This window comes from Gastrolobium bilobum, unplaced genomic scaffold, assembly GCF_033153095.1.
Source record: "Gastrolobium bilobum isolate Gb01-03AN ecotype WA unplaced genomic scaffold, APGP_CSIRO_Gbil_v1 utg12410, whole genome shotgun sequence".
NCBI lineage: Eukaryota > Viridiplantae > Streptophyta > Magnoliopsida > Fabales > Fabaceae > Gastrolobium > Gastrolobium bilobum.
Window position 1 is genome coordinate 69,103 of NW_026895104.1, and position 26,003 is coordinate 95,105.

Below are 26,003 nucleotides of genomic sequence, written 5' to 3' on the forward strand. Positions count from 1 at the left end.
CAATAGTCTTTATTGACTGAGATATATTACATGAGATACCTCTCGTCATGTTGAAGGCTCCACAAGTGTGCTTTCTTCATGGTGAAGGCTTTAAATGTGGATCTTATATTTCATTCTAGATCAAAAATCCCTCTGAAAGCATAAGTAACGAGATGCAATATATATACACCTGTCATTCATATTTTTTCGTACCTTTCTATTTGTATGCTTTTGTTTCATTTTAGGGGATCTTTCGTTTGTGAGATGCTCTATTGTTTTTGCAAGATGACTTGTTGCTTCTATGTTCAAGTTCTTGAATGCATTTCTTTCTGTCAAGGTTTGGACTTTAGGGTGGAGTTCAATTCTTGATTCTTGGATGCCTAAGGTTCACGCTTTAAGTACTAATCTAGAAGCCACTAGGATTGGTCTAGTGGTGAGGAATTTAGATAGTTTGTATTATGTTATGTGTTCAATTCCCACTTGAATCCACAAAAAAGTACTAATCTAGGTTCATGCCCTAGATTAACGTTCAATTCTTAACACTTGTATGTCTAAGGTTCATGCCTTAGATACCAACTTAAGGTTCAGGCCTTAGGTTGGCATTCATTCATGTTTCCATTGCGGGGTTTTGCCCCAAGTTTATTTTCTTTCTACGAGATGTCTCTAAGTGCTAGTTTCATGTAGGCAATCTTTATCTTCAATTTGATCAATCATTTTTTGCAAGATACGGTTTGAAGAATCTTTAACTTTTTGGAAAAACATGTGACATACGATTTTGTGAAAAATCAAAAGAATTCTAATTTCGTCTGGAGCTTGAGTTGGTTCACTGATTTAGGGATGGATATTCTAGTTTTCATCCCGGAGAAGATGTGCTTAGGATGCACTTTTCTCATTCAATACTGTAGCACCGCTTTCTTCAGCTTCTTCTAAATATTTCTAAATTCTAACCTGTCATTCTCAATACATGATAGCCTATTATATTTTCAGACTTGTTAATCAATTGAAAGTAGCAATGAATCTCATGTTGTCATAATTCACATCCCGTAGTGGAAATAAGATGCATAAAAGCTTATGATGATAAATCATGCTTAAAATAGAAGGCACATAAAAAGGACATTCATAAATTAGAAAATATTTTCAAAGATGTCAACAATAATGTGATCCGTTGTGCTTGGGTCAGGCTACAATTTTCAGCATCGTCATTCACAATATTTTCTTGCTAGAAATTGAACTCTTCAACTTTATAAGGTTTCATATATGACCATGCCCTTTACTTCATATGCTAAGATTTTGACATTTCCACATCCTAATATATATCTTCATTTGCCTTTTCTTTTGCATTCTATAAAATTAATAATTTATCTCAGCATATTAAGAATCATTGATATAACCTCACCCAACTGTTTAAGTTTTTGACTTGAATATATATATATATATATATATATATATATATATATATATATATATATATATATATATATCTATTTATCTCATGTTGCATGGGATAATTATCTCATATAACAGAGACAAGATAGTGGGGTCTACTACTTTTTCAAATAAAATAAAATAAAAAAATAGTGGACCCCACTTCTTTGTCTCTATTGCTGAGATAATTATCTCATGCAACATGAGATAATTATTTTCCTATAGACACACACACACACACACACACATATATATAGGGTTAAACATTTATCCTTTTAAAGAATGAGGAAGATTATACTTACAATTTATTTTCGTTTACAACCATATCTTAATTATTGATTTTCGTCAATCAACAGTTATTATTTTCGCAAATCAAACTCATTAATTAATTATTAAATCACAATAAATGATAACCGTTGATTGACGGAAATCAACAGTTAAGATATGATTGTAAGAGGTTGTAAACGAAAATAGATTGTAAGTATAACCTTCCTCTTAAAGAATATAACTTATGTCCTTTTAGCAATTTATAACTATGTATTAAGGGGAATACATATTTATAATATTAAAGTTATACTTTTTTTTTTTCATTTTACATGTCTGCAAACAATGTTTGAAGAGAGAAAAAAATACAACTTTAATATTATAATTAGAGTAAATACCTTTTTGGTCTTCAGCAAATTTAACGATGCCCGTTTTAGTCCCTAGCAAATAAAAAGGCCCATCGTAGTCCCTAAAAAATTCAAAATGGACCCATTTAGGTGAAACCGTGGCCCCTCACAAATTCAAAAAAACTCATATTAGTCCCTAAAAGGACTAAAATGGGGCCATTTTGAATTTCTTAAGGACCACGATAAGCCTTTTTATTTGCTAGGGACTAAAGCGGGCATCGTGAAATTTGCTGAAGATCAAAAAGGGTATTTACACTTATAATTATGTACTACCCTTAGTACATAGTTATAAATTGCTAAGGGCATGTTTGGTACATAGTATAGGATAAGATCTTAATTATAATATACAACCTGGTTAAATTTTAATACTATACAGCATTTGACATGATATTATATAGGACAATATCATCCAATATTTTGTAATGCACTGTAGAATATTAGTTGAGATAAAAATATATTTTTTTTGACAAAAATACCTTTTAATAATGAATTTATATAAGTCTTCTGAATATATCAGATGATATTAATTTTTATAGAAATCTATTGATCCATGTGTCCAAAAAATATATTAATTTTTACAAAAATAAAAATCTCCAATATTTTAAAAAATTATATATTGAAAAATTATTTTTTATTTTAATATATTAATATTAAAATAATATATTAATTTTTGAAAATTGCACTGGTTAATACATCAACCATTTATCAAACCTAATCTCACCCCCTAGGCCTGATTAAATTATACATCATTTTGATGTATAAAGGGATACTGCTGTATAAGCTTATAATACTATACGATGGTCACACCAAACAATTAAAAATATCATAATATATAGTATAAGCTTATATTATCAGGCCTTATACATCACATCACACAGGCTCTAAAAGAACATAAGTTATATTCTTTAAAAGCACAAATTATTTTTCCATATATATATTGTTAGAATTTGGTATCTACACACAGAAGGATGAGACAACCATACTTGTGTATCTACAAAAAAACTTTTCTTTTCTATTCTTGCTTTCTTGCTCTTTTTCTTTTTCTCTTGATCTACTTGATCTACAAACTATCAAAGGCTATTTATAAGCTATAAAACTGACCAACATAATTCCACACATAACACCCTCATTACTTTATAACTGACATAACTGACTCATTAATATTCTAACTGACATAACTGACTCATTAATATTCTAACTGACACAAGAAACTAAATAACCAAAACTGCTAAAAAACGAACATTTAAAATTTATCCCAACAAAACTCCCCCATAAATTTTGAATTCTTCTTTCTTTCTTCGCGTTGCTTCTGCTTTTCTTCAACTTTCTGATCGCGCCTGTTTGCTTCAATCTTGATCACTGACAAAAAAACATCTAACACCTTCCAACTTAATTAACTCAAAAAAAATATCTCCAACACCTTCCAACTTAATTAACTCAAAAAAATATCTCCCCTGCAATTATTTTTCTGAACATATTTTATTTTATCCGGTGGCTTATTCAATTTGATATTTTCAGTTTCATTAGCAGGACTTTCCTTGTTTCCATTCGCTGTATCTTCTTCACCTGCAAGTTTCTCGTCACCCAAATTCTTCTCAGTTTCATTCGCCACTTCATCAGTTGCTTTCACAATTTTATTTCCTCGTCCAATCCTAATTTCTGCATCATTGGTATTGTCAACAAAACCTCTTTTTCTCTTCAAGACCACATCCTTTTCTTCATATGCACCTTCCATTTTTTCGCCGTTCTTGACTCCTTCATTGTCGTCTTCCTCGCACCTCCTCAATGGCATCTCGGACCAGCGACCTATGCCGGTCGCCGACGTCGACCTCGTTACGCCGGGGTCGAAGTCTCTTCCAAAACATGAACTCAGTGATTTAGCCGGGATCTCCCCCATCCCGGTTATCAACACAAAACTCGGATTCGCGGTCTCCTCCATGCCGGTCTCCATCAAGCACCTCGGCTTCTCAATCTCCTTTCCGATTTTCGACTCTGTCTCCAGACACTCAGGTTCCACGAAGTCTTCTACCTTGAAGATGGACTCGTCGTTCCCGTCCTTCTCCGCTTCGATCTCGGCTCCTTCGTTCTCCTCATCTTCTATCTGAGCTCCTTCGTTCTCCTCCTCTTCTATCTCGGCTCCCTTGTTCTCCTCTTCTATCTCGGCTCCTTCGACCGCAGTCATCTCCATCGTCTTCTTCTTCGAGTCGTCTCTTACGCGTTCTGACACATCAATCTCCTCCGCGGATGCGTTGCCGTTGGCAACCTCGGATTCCGCCATCTCGGTCTCTTCTTCATCCGCATCATTCTCGTCATCTTCATCATCATCATTGAAGATTTCATCTTCTTCATTAATCAGATCAAAACGTCCAGGCAAGTATTTTGTTATGAAGGCCATTAGAAAATCCTTCCACATATTATTAAAGTCGCGGCAGTTTCATGTATGGAACCATTTGATTGCGCTTCCTCTGAGTCTTCTCATGGCTACCTGCCATTTGTTCTCCGTCCAGGTCTTTTCTTTCCGAAAATGTTCCTTCAAACAGAGAAGCCAATCCAATGCTTCATCCTTATCTTCATGGAAGAGTGGCACCTCTAACTCGCTCTTTTTCTCCATAGCTCTGATACCAATTTGTTAGAATTTGGTATCTACACATAGAAGGATGAGACAACCATACTTGTGTATCTACAAAAAAACTTTTCTTTTCTATTCTTGCTTTCTTGCTCTTTTTCTTTTTCTCTTGATCTACTTGATCTACAAACTATCAAATGCTATTTATAAGCTATAAAACTGACCAACATAACTCCAAACATAACACCCTCATTACTTTATAACTGACATAACTGACTCATTAATATTCTAACTGACACAAGAAACTAAATAACCAAAACTGCTAAAAAACGAACATTTAAAATTTATCCCAACATATATATATATACATATATATATATATATATATATATATATATATATATATATGAGATAGGATCCTTTGATACTGGTGTCAAATTTGAAATTTGACTCCTCATCTTAGAGACGTTAGATCAAAAAAGATCAATGGTGTCACATGCTTACAAATCAAAGTCGTTGATCTTATTTGATCTAACGTCTCTCAGATGAGGAGTCAAATTTCAAATTTGACACCGGTGTCAAATGATCCTGCCTCTATATATATATATATATATATATATATATATATATATATATATATGTATATATATATATATATGAGCTTAACATTTCTGCAGCTGCTGTACCTACAGCAAGCAAGATCCGCGTCCGGATCCTAGGATACGGCAACGGATCCTGACTTTTTTCAGGATCCGTTGCCGTATCCTAGGATTCGGACGCGGATCCTTGCTTGCTGTAGGTACAGCAGCTGCAGAAATCATTTTATATATATATATATATATATATATATATATATATATATATATATATATATATATATATATATATATATATATATATATATATCTTATCAGTCATACAAAGCTATATGCTTGCTTATGTGAATACTCTAATGAGCCTGCAATATGGAATGTTTGGAGTCGTGATTGCATTATTCAATCATAAGAAAGATATGAGACTGATATCATAATATGAAAAGTTTGGTACGAATAAAATGAAGGAAGCATTTAAATTCATGTTATGATATTATGAAAGGAATTATGACATGGTATGAATAGCTGTGCATTATCTGCTGTCGAAAAAGATCGGAATTTTCTATGGTTTGCTACAGCTAGAAACAGTATTCAATCATATTCACAGTCGGAATAGCCTTGGTTGGGAATCCCGGACAATGATTTTGTGGTCACAATGATGATCGGGATCAGTATCACTTTCACTATTGATGGAGACTCGCATATTTTATAATTTTGTGTGGACATGTATATACTTGATAGCATGACTATGACTTTGGTGTGAAAGCTGCTTAACTTTTCATATTTAAATATTGTAGATACAACTAATAGTAAGTGTTTATGTAATTACTTAATTAATATGCCTTGAAGGAAAATTATAATAGTCACCTATATCTCGACGGGTTTTCAAAATCAGAAAAAATTCATTTTGTATTTGTGTGTTTTAAATAAGAAAAATATGTCTTTTATATTGTATGAGATAATTTTATCAAGGGTAGAAGTGTCCAAGGCCTTATAAACTTCATATTAGTTGTATATGCAATCAATGTGGCTTGTAACATTGCCACCCTCTTTCACTCTATCGACACTAATTCGATGGTAGCTCTTTTTCTTTGGGCGACTTCACTCACCTATCAATATTCAGTACAACACCCCTTTATGAGGTATGACACCTTAATCCAGCCTATAACACACACAAAAAGTGAATGAGACCCAACTTTTTATTTCTCTCTCTTTTCCTTAGCGTGTCTCATCCACTTTTTTGTATGTTTCATGAAACAATTTTGTCTCACGTAATATGAGAAAAATATTCCACTTTAAATAACTATAACACTTTGTTCCATATAAGAAGATTGAATTTTAATGTGCCGTCTTTATGCAGGAGATGACTATGGGGATAGTAAATTTCTAAATGCACTATGTTGAGGCTAAAACCCTAAAAGTATGCATGACAACTATTCTGTTCCCTGATATTGTTTCTGAAAAGAAATATTCTTTGCTATTTCTGTGCCTTAGAACAGTTTTTGAGAAAAAAATATATGTTTAATAACATGTTATAATTTTGTTTCGAGAATGAGAATTGTGTTTGATAACACAAGAAATAATAGAAGAAAAAATCATTCCTATTAAGCATAAAAAATTTTAGTTCATCACTTTCTTTTTCATATGGTGTAGTGGTGGTGGTGGTGGTGGTAACAAAGATGGTGGTGGTAATGGTGGTGGTGGTGGCGACAGTGGCAATGGTGGCGATAGTGGTGGTGGCAGTGGCGTGGTGATGATAGTGGTGGTGGTAGTTATGGTAGTGATTGTGGCGATAGTAGTCGTGGTTGGTGACGGTGATGACGGTGCTGGTGGGGATGGCGGTGGTGACGGTGATGGTAGTGGTGGTGGCATGGTGATGGTGGGGACGACAGTGATGACGACGATGGTGATAATGGTGGTGTAACACCCCGTATATATCCGGTAATGTTATCATGTTATCGTATTAAGCTGCGCTTAATTAAAATTGCGGAATATCTTTTTCTTTTCAATTATGATGTCGTTAACCATTACCAACTTGATTACTTAACCATTTTCAAAACATCGCCTGTATGTATATTGCAATAAACAGCTAACTGAAATACCTCATTAATTAAATAACATAAGTATGAGTCTCTAGTCACGGAACTACAAAACGTAGACCGGACCATCTAACAGTTTATACAACTCCAACTAAAAGTACTAACCACAAAGTGGCATGGACAAACCCCATGCTCACCCAAATAAGGCAACAAAGCCCAACATCAGTGTCAACAACAACAACATAAGCATATAAGTACAGAAAACATAAACAACATCCAAATCCAGCATTCACAGAGGTAAGCATAACTAACAGCAATAATCATCAACTAAGCTCTGGCCTCCTGCCGACAGAGACATCAGTCCCCATACTACCTAAACCTGAAATAAGCATTCCCCAAACGTGGGGTGAGATCTTTAAACAAAAAATCTCAGTAAGGCAAGGGGTCCTCAAGGATCTTCCACCCCAAGCTCACTTACATGTGCAATATAAGTTCAAAAGCAGTTTATCATCATCAGTTCTAAAATAGTGCAATGCAGCAGATAATCATGTCATGTGTGTCAATACTATTCTACTAGCCAGAGAAATGCAGGATTTATATACGCCAAATACCCACACATAGTGCAAGACGCCACTTGCATCCACCCCGGATCACCGTCTTGTATGACGCCACATACTCAGGCTTACTGTCAAGATGGAAACACATGCATATTAAAAGCCATTACACATAAAGCTCAACAACATTTCAAATATCCAAAGCATGTAACACAACATGCATATAACCATACCCCCATGGGACATGGTGGAACCACAACATGGCTAAACCGAGGACACGAAAGCTTACCTTGTAAGCTAGCTATCCAAACCAAGAGTCCACACAGCTCAAGGCCCACAAACAACACAATCACAATCTGCCCATACCATAATTACTCATCAATAATCATAGCTCAGATTACATTAAGTGATTAAGTCTTTCCTACTCATTTTAACTCATTACATGCTGCTTCTGCAGGAAGTATTCGATACTCCACGAGTAGTATTCGAATACTCCAGCTCTGCAGAAAGTATTCGATTACTTTCACTAAAGTATTCGAATACTCACAAGTATCCGAATACTTTCCCCCCAGTATCTGAATACCTTAGTATCCGAATACCAAACCTCACTGTATTCGAATACCTTTCAGTATTCGAATACTTCTTCAAAGGTATCCGAATACTTTTCTTCCCAGAAAAGTATTCAAATACTCCTGCAAGGAGTATTCGATTACCAAGGACAAGTATTCGAATACTACACAGAAAGTATTCGAATACTTCTCTAACAGAATGCAGAAATTCGAGCCAACTTCTACATAAAGCCAAATTTAAGGATCCAAAAGCGATTGGGAGTCCAATGACTCCCTAAACAGATAACCACCAACATGTTATGAACCTAAAAACACATTCCTGTACTCAAATGGTTAAAGTTTCACTTATTAACCGATTAAGTAAGCTTAAAACCTCAAAATGCACAAAGGATGATCATGAATACCTCCAAGAGGTTTAAACTCAGAAAATGGCACTGACTTGGAGCCTCCAACACAGCTCTAAGGTACTGACTTCTTCAAGAAACGAAAAGACACACCAAGGTTGGTTCTTTGGGCCAAAGATGACTCCTTGGCACCACCAATGCCAAGCCAAAGGTCCACACTCTCTCTACACTCAAAGTCAGCAACAAACACCACCCAAACAGGGGTCGCAAACTCAGAATGATGCACTCCACACCTCCCAAGGCCAACTCTCACAAGCTACAAGTGTTCAAGGTGTATAATCTCTCATAAAGATGGTGTCTTGAAGGATTTTTGTGAAGAAAACTCCATGGAATAGAGAAAAGGAAAAGGAGGCAGCAGCTACACACACAACCCACGCATAGAATGGTTGAGTATCAGCCTAGGGTTGTGTGTAAGTGACTATTTATAGTCCACTTAACACTAACCACAATGTATTAACATAATTAGCTACGCATAGCATTTTAATCCCAAACTTAGGATTCTTAACCTACTCAGTTTTACAAGAATTAACATATTTTTCTTATATTTTTCGGAGCACATTTTCGGTACGCGCTTTTCATAGCCAGTATTAGTTTCTGGCACCAGTTTTCATTATTTTAACTTGAAACTCGTTTTACAAGTCGTACATATTATTCTAGTAATATTCATGCACTTATTATAATTTTCCAAGATACTTTTTCGGTACGCATTTATACCGACTAGCAGAACCGGTATCTGCACTTTTCGTCAGAAAAGCGACTTTCAGCATTATTATTCACTTACTATAATTATTAGAGCCTCATAATAATTATTAGGGTCAATTATAGAATTATCTCATTAATCTCATAATTAACTGATTAATTTCCTTAATTAACGGTGCAGGTTCTTACAGGTGGCATAGTGGTAGTGATGGTGGTGATAGTGGTGGTGTCATCATGGTGGTCGTGGTCGTGGTGGTGATGACGACGGTGATGGTATGACAACGACGACAACGACGACGATGGTGGTGGTAGTCGTGTTGGGATAATGGTGGTGGTGGTGGTGATGATGATGGTAGTGGAGGAGAGTGATTGAAAGAGACAAATGTTTCTCATTTTATGGCCGGGAACAAAAAATAGATATTTTTTTATTCTTTCTTCTGTTCCCCAACACAGAAATTGAATCGATTCATTCTCGGGAACAAAAAGATGAACCGATTTTGTCAAACACTATTTCTATCCATTTCTGTTATCAGAAACAACAATTAAAAAAAAAACTGATTCTGGAAAGGTTCTCATATCCACCCTAAAAGTTTTAGATATTTATATTTAATGTGTAACCTTCTATACATAGGTATGGTTAGAGTGGTAGTATTTAGGTAGGATACAACTTCCTTATTTGATAAATCCCCTTATCAAATAGTTTGAAGTTGAATATAGGGCAATTTTGACCCTAATTTTTTTATTTTATACTAATTCTAATTATTTTTTGAAACAAGTCGGCCTAAATATTTCCATAAATTTTAACTCTTTAAACCAGCTACGAGAATAATCTTTTAAAATATGTGAAACTGTTATGCTAGTTCAAAATACATTTAATGAGATTTTTGCAGCTGCCATATAAGTTATAGATACCATAATATTCATGTAAATAAATTAGAAATATTATTATTACAAAACAAAACAAAAAATTAGAAATATTACAACATTAGCACTCAATGGCTTTTCCCACCCTCTGCCTCAACACTTACCCCTTTACTTAAACATTGTAATTTTCAGAAACAACAACACAACATTTTTCATACACAAAAAAAATATAAATTTTTTTTTTAACAACTCTTTACTCAACGCTGAAAATAGTTCTGAGAATTAATGTGGCACATCAACAAATAATGGGGCTAATAATGTGTGGAAAAAGCTACACAGAATGCTACTATTTGTGGAAATATTACAGCTATCAAATTGAATTGCCGGCCTAAACAGAAACAAGAACAATATATCTTTATCCCTATGACCATTTAAAAGGATTCTCCATCCAACGGTTGATAAATATTCTGCATGTTTAACGAGATGTTTCTTGTCCACATTCATAGGTCTAGTTAAAGTCATAAAGTGATCTTTGTTGAACAAAAGTCCCCAAGTTCATCCACCTTTACTTTGAATGGAAGACTTGTGGGAAAATTGGATTTCTTCTTTGGTAATGAGACATGATATTCAAGATAATGTTCCTCTTTTATTGGATATAATGATCATCTCTACACATAATAATCTTTTCCACGTTCATGATTTTAACTCTTTATCTTTTTTGGTGTTTTCCCATTGTTCTTATAGGAAATGGGTGACAACAATTCCTTTGCTCAATCTCACATGAACTCTTCTGATGAAGATAAGTTTCTCACAGAGATTGTACATCAACAACAACCATGTTTCTCCTTTGAGAGTGTTTACCACTCTTCCACCATGCAACATAACACTGCTAATTTCACCACAAGCACCATCGAAAGCACATTATCCTGTGAAGAATATGCAAGGTTTGATAAGAGACATAACAACATGCTCAAGAGTAATAGCAGCTCCAACTCCATAAACATCTCTCAAGATCATGTTGCTGCTTCACACAAACCTTCAGCAGCATCATCATCATCTCCAAACACCTTCATTTTCTCCTTTGAAAACTCAACTGTGGAACCAGCACTGCATAGACCTTCCCCGAAAGATTTTGGTGGTGATGGTACATGTTCTTCCATTTTGTGCTCAAAAAGAACTATGAGTAACCATATCATTGAACCAAAGGCAAAGCAAGGAACCAAGAAGTTTAAAAGCTCATCTGAGACACAAGATCATATAATGGCTGAGAGAAAAAGGAGACGGGAACTTACTGAGAAGTTCATAGCACTTTCTGCCACCATTCCTGGATTGAAGAAGGTCAGTTCTGTAACCCAAAAATTCATCATGTTCATCAATCATAGATTCGTAATCAAATTGTAAGTGTTCCTAAATTTTTTTCGTGTGCATATATATATATATATATATATATATATATATACACGGGAAAAGTATTTCTACAGTCACTTTAGATAAGTTTGTCTACAACTACCATTTTTAACTAAGTATGACCGATCATACTTAGTTATAACAATTAACAATAAAGCTGTTCTTTTTTTCTCTCTCATCAAACACTGTGTCTGCTGACGTGGCAGAGAGAGAAAATGCAATTTTAAAGTATGACCAGTCATACTTTAATTAAAAAAGAATAGCTGTAGACAAGCTTATCTAAAGTGGCTGTAGAAATGTTTTTCCCTAGGAGATAATAATTATCTCCTACTGACTCATTTGTATAAGTGGGATCCACTTTTAAGGGAAGAGTGAGAAAAAATAGAGTGGGACCCATCTTGAATTTGTGTGTGTAGGAGATAAATTTTTTTTATGTAACCAAAGAATAATAAATCTCATATATATATATATATATATATATATATATATATATATATATATATATATATTCTTAATTTCTTCCCTCAATCAATGTCTCAAACTTTATTTACAATATAAATGTTTACGTAACTAATCACCATTGGTTCAGATGGGAAGAAAGTTTTTCTCCTTAATCAGATATTTTAAGATTGTGTTATGAAAATGAAAAAATAGTTAGTCCCTTATATGATCCGATTATACTCGAATTAGATTAATTCAAATTTTTCATGAATCGCGTTGAAAATAATATATTTTAACTTATTATGTGAGATTGAAAAACTCAGCACTAATCCGAAGGTGTAATACAGTTGGCAAGCCGACTGTGGCTCAAGGGTCGGACTTTGGTTACTAACGAAATCATGAGTTCGATTCTTAAAAGAAGTATTTTGGAGTCAGTAGTGAAAACTTTTTTGCTCCGAGCCACAAAGAGATTAATCTCATCATTATATAGCGGGGACACTCTGAATTTACTCAAAAAAAAAAAAAAAGTCAGCCATGAAGTAGTGATTTAGTTGTTTCTTATAATCGGAATCTCAAGTGTTCGAGTCTGGAAAAATAATTTCTTCACAAAAATATAAAAATATAAAGATAAAATTATATACAATTAACTATCACCTCTATACTGAGAATTGCCTATCGAAGTAACTGAACCGGTGAACAGATCCTTGTCAGGGGAATGAATCAAATGCAACTAATGAACTCAATGCATCTTGAACTTTAATGTGTGGAACAGTCTCTTGAATTCAAAATACTCGATGTGTGTGTGGAAAATTTAGAAAGGAAAAAGCACAAAACCCCACCACGTGAAAAGTGAGGCATGGTGGCAGAAATATCAAAGGTTTTGTTTCTTTTTAACAAAGTTCACAGTAATTTCTGCCCATTTACATCAAAGCTTTCTGCTTCACTGTCTGGCATGTGCCCCCTATGCTGTTTCTTTTCTTTATCAAATACGTACAATGCTAAACAAACATATCAAGTTTTCTATATTTATCTTAAAGTTGAGTGTGCCATCTACTAGGAATTAACTAGGATACAGTTTTTATTCTATATGTGTATTTGATGGATCAGCTATATGTTTTGACAAGCGATATTTCTTATTTCTTTACAAAGAATAGGAAACTAGTGCTAAATATACGGGATTTAATATTTTTGCTTTTATAATACGATCCATTCACTTTTACTTGTAATTTTTAACCGCGTGAAACCTTTATTATTTCTGTTTCATAATTAACTCTTTCATTATTATTTATGAGAAAAGATATTGTGACAACCAAGTTGTGTTACTACTAAGTGACTACCAATCAATCTCACCGTTAGATCGATTATGTTGATCCAACGGTTATATTTATTTTCATCTTTGTATGGTCATGATTCCTCATATTTAAAGTGAAAGCATTAAATATGGGAAATCATAACCATGCAAAGGTGAAAACAAATATAAAGTATTAAATATGGGGAATCATGACCATAGAAAGATGGAAATAAATATAACCTTTGGATCAATATAATCGATCTAACAGTAAGATTGATTGGTAGTCACTTGGTAGTAACACAACTTGGTTGTCACAATATCTTTCCCCATTATTTATTTACTTATACTTAGTATATATATATACATAAAAAGGAAAATTTATTTGTGAATTGGCTTCCGACTTTGCGAGAGTCGGAATTGAGTTAATTATACATTGTTTTACCCTTTTTTTTTTTTTTTAAAGAGACTATTTCTTATACTTGAATCTGTAACTCATAAAGGAACAATCTCATTGTTGCTCCAAGGCTCCCCTCCTAGTATAATATTTATCAAATGGAAAAAAAAATTAACATAATATATTTTGCTTAAGGGGAGGATCAACTTACGTGAGTGTAAGCCTTATACCTATTATCAATCATTGATGTTACTGGCATTTAACAGCTCAAATTTATTAGTCATATGTGTTGGGAACTCGGTTCTCTCAAGTTGGCTAAGCAGCCTTTTGCGGAAGTCAGTCAATGAGATCCTGGATCTCGGATCTCGGCAATTACCTCGGCCTGAACTTCACCAGGTCGGGCAGCGCAGCGGAAAAACGAAAAACACAAACAGGAGAGAGAGAGAGAGACAGAAGGAGAACACAAACAGATTTTAACGTGAAAAAACCTTCTCCAATGAAGAAGTAAAAAACCACGGGACCTAGTCCAGATCAAACGTCCACTATGAAAATAATGGATACAAAAGATCAAAATACACCAATGTGGTGGTTAACACAACCTCTCCAACAATGTTGATAATCAAACTACTCTAGAGATGTTTCACTCAAACTCTATCTAGAGATCTCTTAAATTCAAAGCTTAAAGCTTTGCTTTCAAATATCTCAAATAATTTTCTCTCTCTAATTCTCTAACCTAGCCTCCACCCACAACTAATGAATATATAGAGTAGGTGGAATCTAGGGTTTAAGGTTTTTAAGAAACCCCTCAATGGGCTTGGGCTTAGCATTGAAGGAGGAAGCCCAACAAATCTCCCCCTCCGACTTCAATGCAGTCTTCAAATTTCCTTGCTGGAACCGGCTTTGTCATCATGTCGGACCAATTATAGACAATGTGCACTTTGACGAGTTCGAGCTCTCCACCTTCCACCACATCCTGGATCCAGAGATACCTGACATCAATGTGCTTAGTGCAGGAGTGATAGGTCGAATTCTTCGCAAGATGGATTGCGCTTTGATTGTCACAACCCAGCTCGTACTTGTCTTGATCATGGCCGAGTTCCATGAGGAACTTCTTCATCCACAACATCTCTTTGCTTGCCTCAGTAACAACAATGTACTCAGCATCGGTTGTCGATAGTGCAATACACTTCTGAAGTCTTGATTGCCAAGAGACAGCCCCTCCTGCAAATCTCATCATGTATCCCGTCGTCGACTTCCTCGAGTCAGAATCTCCCCCAAAATCAGAATCCGAGTAGCCTTGTAACTCGACTTTGCCTTCTCCAAATCGGAGGCATAAGTTGGTTGTACCTCGGAGGTACTTGAAGATCCACTTCACTGCTTCCCAGTGCTCTTTACCGGGGTTTGACAAATATCGGCTTACCATTCCAACAGCATATGCCAAGTCGGGTCTAGTGCAAACCATTGAATACATCAAGCTTCTGACAGCGGATTAGTACGGGATCTTCAGCATCTCTTTGTCTTCATCAGATCTGGTTCAGCTTTATGTGTCCGGCTAGAGGTGTGCTCACTGTTTTGGCTTTGTCCATGCTGAATCTCTTTAAAATCTTCTCAATATACTTCTCTTGACTCAGCCACAATAGCTTCTTTTATCTATCTCAGATAATCTTGATTCCGAGAATCTGCTTTGCAGGGCCGAGGTCCTTCATTGCGAAGGACGAGCTCAACGCCTTTTTCAGGGCAGCTATCCTTGATTTGTCTTTCCCTACAATAAGCATGTCGTAAACATATAACAACAAAATCAAAAAATCTATGACCTCATACCTCTTCACAAATACGCAGTGGTCGGCTTCTGTCTTCTCAAACTTGTGATCAGTCATGAATGATTCAAACTTCTTATACCACTGCCGAGGTGCTTGCTTCAAGCCATAGAGGCTCTTTTTCAACCGACATATCAAGTCTTCTTTGTCTGGAGCTCGGAACCCCTCAGGTTGCTCCATATAAATTTCTTCTTCTAAGTCACCATGAAAAAATGTCGTCTTCACGTCCATTTGTTCTACCTCGAGGTCCAAAGAAGCCGCCATGGCTAACACGGTTTGGACCGAGGTCATTTTCACCATACGAAAAAAAGATCTCCTTAAAATCTACACCTTTCTTCTGATTGCAGCCTTTCACTTCAATCCGGGCTTTGTATCTCGGCTTCAGCCTGTTCTCTTCATTCTTAATCTTGTAGACCCATTTATTTTTCAGAGCTCGTCTTCCTTTTGGCAACTCGGTCAGCTCATAAGTCTGATTCTCGTGCAAAAGACTTCATCTCGTCTTGCATGGCCTTTTCTCATTCTTTTTTCTCTGAGCTCGTCATAGCCTCATCATAACTCTGAGGCTCACCGTTTTCAGCAACATCGGTGTATTCATCAGATGGATATCTTATAGAGGGTCTTCTTTTTCGAGTTGGATATCTCGGCTGTTCTTCAGCTTGAGAACCCGGTTCATCATTCTCATCCCGGATCTCATCATCAACTCGGACCTCAGTATCTTGGTCATCATCAACTTGTTGCTGGTCATCAATTTCTTCATTTTCTTGATTTTCTCCCCCTGCTTCAGCTCGGACATGAGGAACAGGTTCTTCACGTCTGACAGTAACCCGGACTTTGGGCTTCGAGATGTCATGAATAGTCTCATCTTTATGAAATATCACATCTCAGCTTCTCACTATCTTCTTATTGATTGGATCCCAAAGTCAGAACCCGAACTCACATCTCGGCAAAACAAGATAGATGCATTCTTTTGTCTTCGCATCAAGTTCTTCCCTTTCATCTTTAGGGATATGCACGAAAGCTCGGCATCCAAACACCTTCAATTGATTATAGGCCTCTTTCCAACATGTCTACACTTCTTCTGGAATTTCTCCTTCAAGTGGCCGTGATGGTGAGAGGTTGATCAAGTCAACAGCAGTTCTGACGGCTTCTCTCCAGAATGATTTCGGCAATCCAGCATTGGATAGCATACTTCAGACCTTCTCTTCAATAGTCCGGTTCATCCTCTCAGCAAGTCCATTCAACTGTGGAGTCTTGGGGGGCGTCTTTTCAAGTCGGATCTCAGCCGCTCTGCAATATGCATCAAAAGGGCCGTAATACTCACCATCATTGTCAGATCGGACCACCTTCAATTTCTTGCCAGTCTCCCTTTCAACCATTGCATGAAATTCTTTAAAGGATTGGAGTACATGGTCTTTAGACTTCAACAAATAAACCCACATTTTGCGGGAGTGGTCATCAATAATGAATGAAACAAAATACTGAGCTCCTTCTAGAGATCTCTCCGACATAGAGCAAATATCAGTATGGACGAGGTCAAGAATATACATGTGTCTTCTGGGTTGATCCGGTCTCACAAAAGAAACCCGGTGCTGCTTTCCAGCTAGGAAGTGCGTACAACTCTCCAGCGCTTGCCCTTTTAACCCGGTCAATAATCCTTTCTTGTTCAGAATTTGGAGCCCTTTCTCGCTCATGTGGTCGAGGCGTTTGTGCCATAGCTCCAAGCTAGGTCAATCTCGGACAGAATTGGCTTCTCCGCCATTGATCTTTCCTTGCATCACGTACAATGAGCCTTCCTTCTTGCCTCAGGCAACAACCAAGTTTCCCTTTTCCAGCTTCCATCTAACATTATCGAAGTAGTTCACTAACCCAACATCGTCAAGCTTGCCTGCCGAGATTAGGTTCATTTGCATGTCAGGAACATGCCTTACATCTTTTAACACAAGTCGGCACCCAATATCCGTTGTCAGGGTTACATCACCGACACCAACAATCTTGCTGGTCACTTGATTTCCTATCTTCACGACTCCAAAATCACCACCTCGATAAGAGGAGAAAAAACCTTTGTGTGGAGTAACGTGGAAGGAGGCACCAGATTCAACAATCCAGGTGTAGTCATCATATGCAACATTCAAATAATTATCGTCACCTAGGAGGAATATCTCGACATCCGAGTTGGCAGCCACAGCAGTGGTGCTCTTGTCTTCCCTCTTCTAGGGAATAATCTGATCCGGCTTCACAAAGCCGTTCTTCTTGTCATTTTGCAGGGTCCAACAGTCTGGTTTCTTATGTCCTGTCTTCCCACAATAGAAGCACTTCAACTCATATTTTGACTTTGACCGACCTCTGGACTTTCCTCTTCTATCACGATCTCGACCCCGACTCTTCCTTCTACCCCGGGAGTCGGATTTCCCTATATTCTCATCAACGTTGGCCTCAGACGTGCTCGAAACACCTTGTTCTCTTCTCCTGACTTCTTCGTTCAGGAGAATGTCTGTCACGACATCCATCTTCAATTTTCCATATGGAGTCGAATTACTCAAGGTCACCACCAGAGTATCCCAGCTTTCTGGCATCGAGCTCAACAGCACAAAGCCTGCATCTCGTCATCAATTTTCATCTCAGCCTTTGACAGCTGATTCACAATACCTTTGTAGGTGTTGAGGTGTTCAACCATGCTCATGCCGTCCTTGTATTCCAGCTTCACAAGTCGGCGAACCAGGTGTGCTTTGTTCCTGGGGGTCTTCTTCTGAATCATGGACTCCAACTTCGTCCACAACTCATACGCGTTCGTGAACTCAGACACGTGCTCAAAGAGGCTCTTGTCTATGTATTTTCTAATTGTAGCTACCGCCTTACGACTCTAAATATCCCACTCTTTATTGATTTTGCCTGCCGATCTCTCATCTAGGATAATGGGCTCATGTAAATCTTTGCAATAGAGATGATCTTCCATCATCGGTCTCCAATAGGTGAAATTGTCTGCGGTCAGCTTGAACATATCTCCATCATGGGTTATGCCACTGGTCTCAATCTCGTCTCCTTCAGAACCCGTCGAACTCGAGCTCTGATACCACTGTTGGGAACTCGGTTCCCTCTAGTCGGCTAAGCAGCCTTTTGCAGAAGTCAGTCAATGAGATCCTGGATCTCGGATCTCGAAAATTACCTCGGCCTGAACTTCACCAGGTCGGGCAGCGCAACGAAAAAATGAAGAACACAAACAGGAGAGAGAGAGAGAGAAGGAGAACACAAACAAATTTTAACGTGGGAAAACCTTCTCCAATGAAGAAGTAAAAATTCACGGGACCTAGTCCAGATTAAACGTCCACTATGAAAATAATGGATACAAAAAATCAAAATACACCAATGTGGTGGTTAACACAACCTCTCCAACAATGGTGATAATCAAATTACCCTAGAGATGTTTCACTCAAACTCTCTCTAGAGATCTCTCAAATACAAAGCTTAAAACTTTGCTCTCAAATATCTCAAATAATTTTCTCTCTCTAATTCTCTAACCTAGCCTCCACCCACAACTAATGAATATATAGAGGAGGTGGAATCTAGGGTTTAAGGTTTTTAAGAAACCCCTCAATGGGCTTGAGCTTAGCATTGAAGGAGGAAGTCCAACAATATGAACATTTAGATGTAAGTGGGATCAACTACTAATAACATGTGTACGGATTATTAGACTTAGTATGATGTAATCCTTTCCCTTTACTTAAATTTGTAGTGCCTAAGTCATTCCCGAAACCAATAATAAAACCTGGTTATCCAATAATTTGATTGAGCTTATGTTTGGCCCAAATTCATTAACTACACATTCATGAATATACCCATCAGTTAATCTTACACTAATCCGATACAAGCATTATTAGAACCGTTATAGGAGGTGACTCCCAAAACCATTTTCTTTATTTTGAAGGATCGAACTCAAGACCTCTAGTTATGGAAAACAAACCTTACTACTTGAACTAGTGGTGATTGATATTAACTACACATGCATGGCATAAGTATTATCACATCGCCTAGTTTCATTATATTTCTTTGTCTGCATAGTACAGATTAGCATTATATAATTCACGAATTAAAAGGCCCTTTGTGTATTTATAGACAGACAAGGCCTATATACTTCGAGAAGCTATGAATTATATGAAACACCTTCAGGAGCGAGTAAAAGAGCTAGAGAATCAGAACAAAAGGACAACAGCTGAAGATTCAGTAATATTCATTGAGAAATCCCATGCATTTGCAAAAGAGGAAAACAAGTCATGTGAAACAAAATCACTGCTTCAGGTTGAAGCAAGAGTCTTAGAGAAGGAAGTTCTCATTGGAATTCACTGTGAGAAACAAAAGGACATTGTGCTTAAAATAATGGCCTTGCTTCAAAATCTTCATCTATCTCTTGCTAGTAGTAGTGTATTGCCATTTGGGACTTCCACTCTTAAAGTCACCATTATTGCTCAGGTAAACAATAACAGCATTTCATTTTCCAAAATTTTATTTCATTTTCTCTTATCACAAGAGATAAAGTTATTTCCTGTCATCCCAAAAAATGTCGTTTTGGGATTTAAGAAAGAAAATGCAGAGTATTTTGGAAATTGTATTTTCCTCTTGCATCATAATTTTTTCTAAAATATCCTGCGTTATTTTTTATAAATTTTAAAACGACATCATTTTAGGATTAGAGGAGATAACAAAAATCCCTAATTTGAAATACTAATGACTGCTTTAGCTATCATGCAGATGGGGGATAAGTTCAGCATGAACGTGAATGATCTAGTTAAAAACCTGTGGCAAGATCTCTTGAAGTCACATGAAATTCAAAATTAATATTTTCTAGAGAGCCAAAATAAATTAAAATCTCCAGTTCATGTTTATGGGGACATAGAGGAATGCAGAGATTTTAGTGTGGTAGAGAGAGGTGTGAGTATCAATAATGTATTAAGATATTACGAGTATTTGTTTGTAATGAATTTAATCTCATAATGTACCAATTAAGATATGCACAACTTATAATAAGAAAAATTAATCTTTTCGCAATTTCATTTTCTCACAATTTATAAAGAGTTTTTGTACAATATTTTGGTCGAAAGAGAGAGAAGATCAGGTAAGCATGATAGTGTTCTTCCTTACTTGTTTTGCCTTATTATATTCATACCAAATGTATCTCCCTTTCAACATAATGTTTTGATTTTAAGTTTAAGCCCCTTCAAATTAGGTGTACATAATAAATAGAATAATATATAATATTTATTTTTATTTAATCCTTGAATTATTGAAAAATACATTCCATGCATTAAAAATTATAAAAATAATAGGTTGATCCTAGCTATGAGAGAATTAAAATTTAATTCCTACGTCAATAGAAAAATATAATTAAATACCCCAACTACGTAGTTTGAACACAACTGAATTGAATTCATGAAAAGAAAAATACGCAGAACTATTTCAAATCAGTTTGGAATTTTTTAGAGTACAGATAGGTCCCTTACTGATACTGTGAAAAATTAACACATACCGATATGGGGAAAGAATTAATATATATATATATATATATATATATATATATATATATATATATATAATAAAATTAGTCGCATTTTGTGAGAGAATTTAATATTAATTTACTATTTCAATCATATATTACAATTATAATATTTTATTATAATATTTATTATTATAATAATATTATTATAATATTATTTTACTTTATTTTTTCGTAAATAGAAGGAAAGAGAGAAAACAGAAATAAAGAAGACAACTGGAGACTCAGAAATTTTAGAAGTCCTGCAGGAGAAGAAGAAAAAGGAGGAAAAGAAATTCAAAAAGGAAGATTTTAAAGAAAGGATAAATTTTCTTTTCAAACATAAACACACAGAATAATAGTTTTTCTTATTTTATTTTGCATCTTCTTTTAAAATCCTGACTGGTTTCTTTTCATTTTGTGAAGGGTTATATAATTTTAAAAGGAGAATTTATCACTTTCCAATATATATATATATATATATATATATATATATATATATATATATATATATATATATATATATATATATATATATAGGGAAAAGTGTCTATACTTTTAAATTACACAACTTACATCCTTTCACTCTCACAAAGAGGTGGGACCCACAACTTTATTTTTTTTTGTCAACTCTCTCTCCTCCTTTATCTATCTCTTTCTCTCTCTTAAAATGACACAATTTTTTTTTTTTTGATAACAAAATGACACAATTTTACATCCTTCAAAACTATACACACTTTTCCCATATATATATATATGGTAAAATCATTTCTGCACAACGACAGGTGTATTATGATTCTTCACATTTAATGTTTTCATCCTTTGTATGGTTATGATTCCCTGCATTTAATGTTTTCAAGTATATATTTGGCATGTATTTGATTGTTGCACGTACAGTAGCTGCAGAAATGTAAACTCGTATATATGAGGAGGGATATTCTCACTACCAAAATTTTCCACTACCAACTTACTACGTATTTAATCACCATTAGATTAACATTTTTTTTCTCTTCAAAAACTTTTTAACATTCTCTCTCTTTGATCTAATGGTGATGTGATGGGTAGTAAATTAGTAGTAAGAATTTTTGGTAGTTAGAATATCCTCATTATATATATATATATATATATATATATATATATATATATATATATATATGGGGAGGGATCATTTGACTCAAGAGTAAGACTTAAAAATCTTACTCTTCATCGCAGCCGTTGATTTCCGTTCATCTGACGCTTATAATTAATTGTTATAATTTATTAAATGATAACCATTAGATAAACGAAAATCAACGGCTGCGATTAGGAGTAAGACTTTTAAATCTTACTCTAGAGTCAAAATAACCCTATATATATATATATATATATATATATATATATATATATATATATATATATATGAGTTTAATATAGCTATAATTAAATATGATTATTATTGGATTATAACTTTCAATTATACATGCTATGATATTTGGAGCTATGCCTATCTATGGAGGAATTTTAAAATTGTTTTTACCCAAAGTAATGGCTAGATGATTTGAAGTGGTCAAAAGATGATCATAGGGTTTGCTTGTGTGGTTTCCCAACCAAAGGTGATTGGCCATTTGGGTCCTCATGATCTTCCTATGGTATATATAATAGTACGAGGTTTGTGATCTTGGAGTTTTTGTACCTAGGTTTTGTTCCGTATACTTTGTTCGTGTTGTAGCAGGAGGTTTCAACACCATAGTTTTGAGAAGTATAATCAAAGCTTTAAGCCTCAGTTTGAAGAAATGTGATTGGAAATGTAAAGAATAATTTTAACTCAAAACTATAAGGTGTTGAGGATGCTGGTTTTTTTAATGATATTATATTATTCTATAATACATCTCTCACGCAAGAGTCCTTTGAACTTGAAGAGTACAGACTCAATTTTTGGTTTACTTCGTGCTTGTTTTAATTTCACTAAAAAGTGGAGGCAGTAAGAATCGAATCCGTAATCTTGTGGTCATTGAAGCTCTGATATCACGTAAAGAATTATTTTAACCCAAAATCTTAAAGTGTCGAGTGACGACATTTTTAATGGTTTTATATTATTTTTTAACATGAAATCTAAGCCTCGATTTCAAACGTTGTAACCTGAGGTTTAGTCCTCGAATTCAAGAGATATGACCGGAGGTTTAAGCCTCGATTTGAAGTGTTTGTAACCAGAGACTTGGACTTCGGTTTGAAGAGGTGTGATAGGATGTTCAACTCTCAATTTGAAAAGGTGGAACCAGATGTTCAACCCACAGTTTGAAGAGATATCACTAAGGGATGTATTGTATTGATATTTTAAAAGGTTTTAATGGATTGTTTTTGGATAAAAAATTCCATTGGCATTCAATTAGGGTTTTAAAAAATTAAAAAAAAAAGTTACGTGGTATTCGATTAGAATTTTAAAAGATTATTTTAGAATCCATCCAAATCCGATGATATTCAATCAGAATTTTAAATAAAAGAAAAATAATTTTGTAGTATTCTAAAATCTAATGATTTTAATGAATTTTCTAGTGGTGTGAATTTCGTGAGACTGTTTAGTTAGAAATATAAATAGGATGTCTCTCTCACAATCTCATCATAACCCCTAATGAGTTAATATCAGTTTATAGCTGTTGGACATCAAAATATTTGAATTACTTCGAGTTTAAGTAACTTCTAAGTGAAAGTATTCGATTACTTTTCGTGGAGTATTCAAATACTTCTTCAAACCCAGAAAGTATTTGATTATCATTCATCAAGGCAGAAAGTATTCGATTACTTTTATGCAGATGACAGTTTTCATGCTATTTTTTGAATCTCTATGCATCTAATTGATTTTCAGTGACTTCTAAATGATTTCTAGTGACATCTGATATATGTATGATCATGTCTCACACTTGTATAACAACTCTTGATGTGTGTGTGATCTTGTATGCATGATCAAAGTGAATATATGTCATTTATATGAGTTTATGGTTTAATTATGCATTTTCTAAGATAAAGCTCAATAAACTCATTCCTATAAGTTCTATGACTCTAAATAAACATAACAAAGAATAAGTCCATGAGTCTTCTTCGTCTTCATTATTTGAGTCTTCTAGTACTTCTTAATCCACTTGAAACTTTGTCTTGAGCTTTAACTTTGGTAATTTGAGTCTTCTCTTCAACTTTGCACTTTGTTTTATACTTCTTGTACCATTTAGAACTTGTTGTCATGCCTTGTATTAAGAGCATCCATGTTGAGCTATGTTGGTCCTTTCTAGGTGCTTTGTTATCATCAAAACTTCAATATCATAGTCTTCATGACCTATGGTTCAACAAGAGGGACCAAATACCATTTGCCATTGTGCTGAAGAGCACTCATTTCATCAACCATAGCTTGTCTCCATCCAGAATGTGAAAGTGCTTCACCTGTAGTCTAAGGAATAGAAACAGAAGACAAAAAGGAAAGATATACAAAATATGATGGAGAAACATGATGGTAACTAATATTAACTGTATATTTGGCTAGAAGGCGGGTATCACGGGTACCTTTACGGAGAACAATGAGAAGGTCACTAGCCAAAGGTGGGACAGAAGACGGGGGAAGAGATGCAGTTGGATGTGAGCCCACAGAAACATCTGGAGAAATATTTTTTAACTCATCAGGAAAGGAGGTGACCGAACAGAACCAAAGTACACAAAAGCAGTAGTGAAGCCAAAAAAGGGGACCGATTCAAAGAAGAAAACATCTGCCGAGATAAAGTATCTACGTAGAGTTAGAGAGTAGCAACGGTAATCCTTTTGAGACCGAGGATAACCCAGAAAAACACATTTATGAGACTTGGAAGCTAGTTTATCCAAGCCTAGACCGAGATGATAAACAAAACATGTAGAACCAATGACATGTGGGGCCAAAGGATATAAAGTTTGATGAGAGAATAAAACAGAGCGAGGTACCTGGTAATGAAGAACAGAAGAGAGCATGTGATTAATAAGATAACATGCGGTGAGAATAGCATCACCCCAGAACTTGTAGGGAACATTGCCATCAAATCACAATGCACAAGCAGTCTCAACAAGGTGACGATTCTTACGCTCGGCTACAACATTTTGTTCGGGTGTATGAGGACAAAATGTTCGATGAAGAATGCCATGAGAGGAAAAGAATTGCTGAAATTGATGAGATAAATACTCATATGCATTATCACTACGAAAGGTACAAATAGGAATACCAAACTGAGTTTTGATTTCGTTATAAAATAACTAAAAAAATAGAAAATAACTCAGAATGATTTTTCATTAAAAATAACCAAGTACATTTGAAAAAATCATCAATAAATGTAACGAAATACTTAAACCCTAAAGAAGAAGGATGACGACTCAACCCCCAAATATCAAAATGGACAAAAAAAAGGAGACAAAGCTCGACGACTCAGGAACATACTACGAATATGTTTCCCAAACTGACAAGACTCACAATGTTTCCCATCTTCTGAAGCTTGGCAAGACTTAGATGACCCAAACAAGCATGGATAGTGATGGGAGAATCCATACTAGAGAAGGCTAAAGAAGTAGGAAAATTTTGATAGAGACCATGATACTCATATCCTTTGGTAATCACCTTTCTCGAACTCCGATCTTGCAAAATGACAGAAGTTTTTGTATAGAAAACCACACAATCAATGGATTTAGTCAAATGGCTAATGGAAAGTAAGTTGAAAGGAGATCAAGAACATAGAAAACATGATCTAGAGATAAAGTGGGGAAGAGACGAACCGTGCCGA

At 35.3% G+C, this 26,003-nt stretch overlaps 1 protein-coding gene across 1 annotated transcript; it reads left to right on the plus strand.

The window, feature by feature from the left end:
• Window positions 1–7,008: 7,008 nt before the first annotated feature.
• On the plus strand, window positions 7,009–20,552 carry LOC133305830 (transcription factor bHLH18-like). Its single transcript, XM_061506097.1, has 5 exons — window positions 7,009–7,090; window positions 9,681–9,772; window positions 11,108–11,701; window positions 19,824–20,177; window positions 20,457–20,552. The coding sequence occupies exons 1-5, from the start codon at window positions 7,009–7,011 to the stop codon at window positions 20,541–20,543; spliced, it is 1,209 nt and encodes a 402-aa protein (XP_061362081.1). The 3' UTR covers window positions 20,544–20,552.
• Window positions 20,553–26,003: the final 5,451 nt, after the last annotated feature.